The sequence below is a fragment of the Cyprinodon variegatus genome, unplaced genomic scaffold (assembly GCF_000732505.1).
Source record: "Cyprinodon variegatus isolate N-32 unplaced genomic scaffold, C_variegatus-1.0 Scaffold235, whole genome shotgun sequence".
Taxonomy (NCBI): domain Eukaryota; kingdom Metazoa; phylum Chordata; class Actinopteri; order Cyprinodontiformes; family Cyprinodontidae; genus Cyprinodon; species Cyprinodon variegatus.
In genome coordinates this window covers 972,589-975,695 of record NW_015150688.1, presented here as the reverse complement: position 1 = coordinate 975,695, position 3,107 = coordinate 972,589, and the positions used below count along the sequence as shown (strand labels likewise).

General features: G+C 38.8%; 1 protein-coding gene across 1 annotated transcript in view; it reads right to left on the bottom strand.

The window, feature by feature from the left end:
* Positions 1-6: 6 nt before the first annotated feature.
* The window catches only part of LOC107088999 (solute carrier family 2, facilitated glucose transporter member 3-like), a 21,896-nt gene continuing 18,795 nt past the window's right edge, over positions 7-3,107 (bottom strand). The window contains exons 7-10 of the mRNA XM_015381500.1: positions 2,895-2,999; positions 2,713-2,811; positions 1,314-1,517; positions 7-1,147 (exon numbers count right to left, since the gene is read on the bottom strand). Of these exons, the coding sequence (XP_015236986.1) occupies positions 809-1,147; positions 1,314-1,517; positions 2,713-2,811; positions 2,895-2,999 (747 nt within the window). The 3' untranslated portion in view covers positions 7-808. The remainder of the gene's footprint in view (positions 1,148-1,313; positions 1,518-2,712; positions 2,812-2,894; positions 3,000-3,107) is intronic.

Here is a 3,107-nt window from a genome sequence, read left to right as displayed (position 1 = left end):
AGTTGTATAACTAATGTATGTCAAACCATTAGTGATGCTCATACCAGCTCTTGTACAAGTAAGTAACCTGATAAGACTGTCTGAACTTTCAGTTAGTAATCCATCGAGTTTACGTATGATGTGACAACTTTTTTTTTCTTTTAAACAACCTTCAAAAAGGAGCCGACAGGCGTCTGTTTCCTCAACATGAAGCAGAATTCCTTTCTTCTAGACACAGTCATGTCAATTTTCCCAATAACTTGGCTATAATCACAGCTTGGCAGCATTACATTGGATTACACCATAATGAATGATTAAGGATATTGTATTTAAGTACCTTTAGCTCCTGTTAAATCTGCATAATAATGTAAGACGGTTTTTACTTTTGGCAGCCCAAACAATCTCAGTAAAAGCTTAAGCAAAACATTTAGATCTATTAGACCTGCAATCTAAGAGGAAGGAAAGTAATCGCCCAAGAGGAACTTCAGTTACATGTTAAACCATCCTACAATATAAATTTAATCATGTCACCTAAAAAAATAAATAAATTAATCAGTTAAACAGATTTTTCAAATTCTGCCACCTAATAAATATGGATCCAACTTGGCATCGCTTAATGCTCACCTTAAAATAACTTGCTCAAAGACTGTGAACGGATTAGCTGCACGTGTTCTAACGTATGTTACTGACCCTTACCCTTTAAACAGACACAGCAGATTTCAGGAATGTTCAGTAAAGTTGGAGACAGAGATTGAAATAGTTTCCATGCTTTCAGTGTGTTTGTATTCTGTGATCCTTCCCTTATTTCTGTAACCGATGAAAAATCTGTTTAGACTTGTCCCGTTTGCTCTCCTGCTGCGCTGCTCTTATCTTTAAGGGTGGTGGTTTCGGTTGCCGGTGGGGCGATTGCGGCTGCTGCAGGAACTGCTGCCGGCGCTTCCACCAGTGGGACCTTCTCCTTCTCAGGAGAGGCTGAACGATTCTCAGCGTTGCTGGTGGTGGCAAGGTCATCAGCTGGGGGAGCGGCATAAGGTTGAGCAGAGCCAAAGCCACGGGAGATCTCATCGAATGTCTTTCCCTTGGTCTCAGGGACTTTTAAAAATGTGAAGATGAAAAAGAAGATGAGGAAGGCTGTGAAGATGAGGAACACCCAAGGACCACACAACTCCTGTGGAGAGAGAAATCAGAAAATTCAATCAAAACTAGTACTATCTCACCTATTATCTCACCTGATATAAAGATTTAAGTAAATTAGGTCAAACAAGAAAAAAAGAGAGCATTGGAACAAAACGGACAGAATGAGAAGAAGGGAATCAATCAGAAGATCTTCTCACCACTAATTTAGGAAAGGTCATTCCAACAAGGAAGTTAGCTGTCCAATTGCAGCATCCTGCAACGGCCATGGCTGCAGGACGGGGCCCCTGGGAGAAAAGCTCGGCCACGATGAACCACGGAATAGGACCGGGTCCCAGCTCAAACATAGCCACAAAGAGCATGACAGCCAGGATGGCCACGTAGCTCATAGCTGCGATGTGCTTCTGCTCAAACAGTGGGAAGAGACGGAAATCATCAGACTGGCTGGCTGAACATTTGATTAGACTCTAATGAGAAAGAGAGCATCTGCACACATCTCAGAGTGCCTCTCAGGACTCCATGTAACTGTGTTATTTTATTCTTCTAGGAACCGTCTTCAGATTTCTGTCCACCGGAACAAAACATTATAACAAAGAGACATGAAATGATGGCAATAATTTATTATTTCATGAGCTAGAAATAAATCAAAATGATTTGAAAGGGAAAAAATCAAAATATAATTCAACAAAAACATTAATTCAGCTCTACAGCTTTTATAAACATGTTCTGTGCAATATGCTGACTGTGTAATATATGTGAATGTAATAGTCATACCACTACCTCACCGTTGTTCCTTACTTACTACACTTTATGATACATGTGCACTTGCACCTTAATCCTTATTTATCTTGATTTACTGTATATACCTTGATATACTGTTATACTATATATTGTTTATCCTTAATGCACCTTTTTCCTCCTTGTTTGCACCTTCTTTAATTACTGTGCCAATATGACCAGTGAATTTCTCTAAAGCTCATCTAATCTAATCTTATTCAATTCATTGCAGCTTTATAGTTTTAATATCAGATCTAATTTTAAAGTTGTTGGAAGTCATATATAAATGTCAAATCATTCTGGATTAAACATGTATTTAAAGTTTTCTTTATCAGTACTCTTTATTATTTGTCCCAAAAGTTAGAATATTTCTAAAAAAAAACAAAACAAAATCCTGTCTTAAAATCTTTTTTTTTTTTTTGTCTCATTATCCTATGCAGGCCAGTTAGTTATACGTCAGCTTGTACACCTAAATTCGGCCAATCATATATCAACGGTCATCTGTCAATCAAATTCTGGTCATAGCATTTTGATTCATATGTCGCAGCTAATATACGCAACGGTTGAAATAAGGAATAAGAAACATTTGATAAAGGACCAATCACATTCACTTTATTCACTTGTGTAAAGTCGGGCACCACTCAGCAAAATTTGGAAATGGTTGGAGCAGCCGCTTCCCTACGACTTTAAAGGGTTTTTATAATAAGATGCTTCCCTGCATGGGATGTGTTCAAACCACTGATTTATGGAGGCTTAGTGGCCTCAGACATGATGCCAACTATCTCTCTGTGTTCAAAATATTTGATATACTTATTAACTCACCAGATAGAGGGAGAAGGTCATAAGCAGGGCACTGAGAGCCATCCCTCCCAATCCCAGGAGATGGAGAGTCCTTCTTCCAGCCCTTTCTACTAGGAAGAGCTGAATGACAGAGAGGGGATTGATTATCTGCAGAATGCAACTAAAGACATGCAGGATATCCAGAAACTACTGAGTCCACGTACAGAGACGACGGTGAAGATGGTGTTGACGATGCCGGCTCCTATAGTGGCATAGATGGGTTGCTTCACTCCAGCTGAGCTAAAGATCCCCGTAGAGTAGTAAAACACCTGCAAGACATAAACAGGGATGAAAAAGGAAAATTGTGGTTAAATTGAAAGTTGTTTCTAGGTTTTAAAAAATGCTTTTTTGTTCACAAATCAGATTTATTGAGAAAC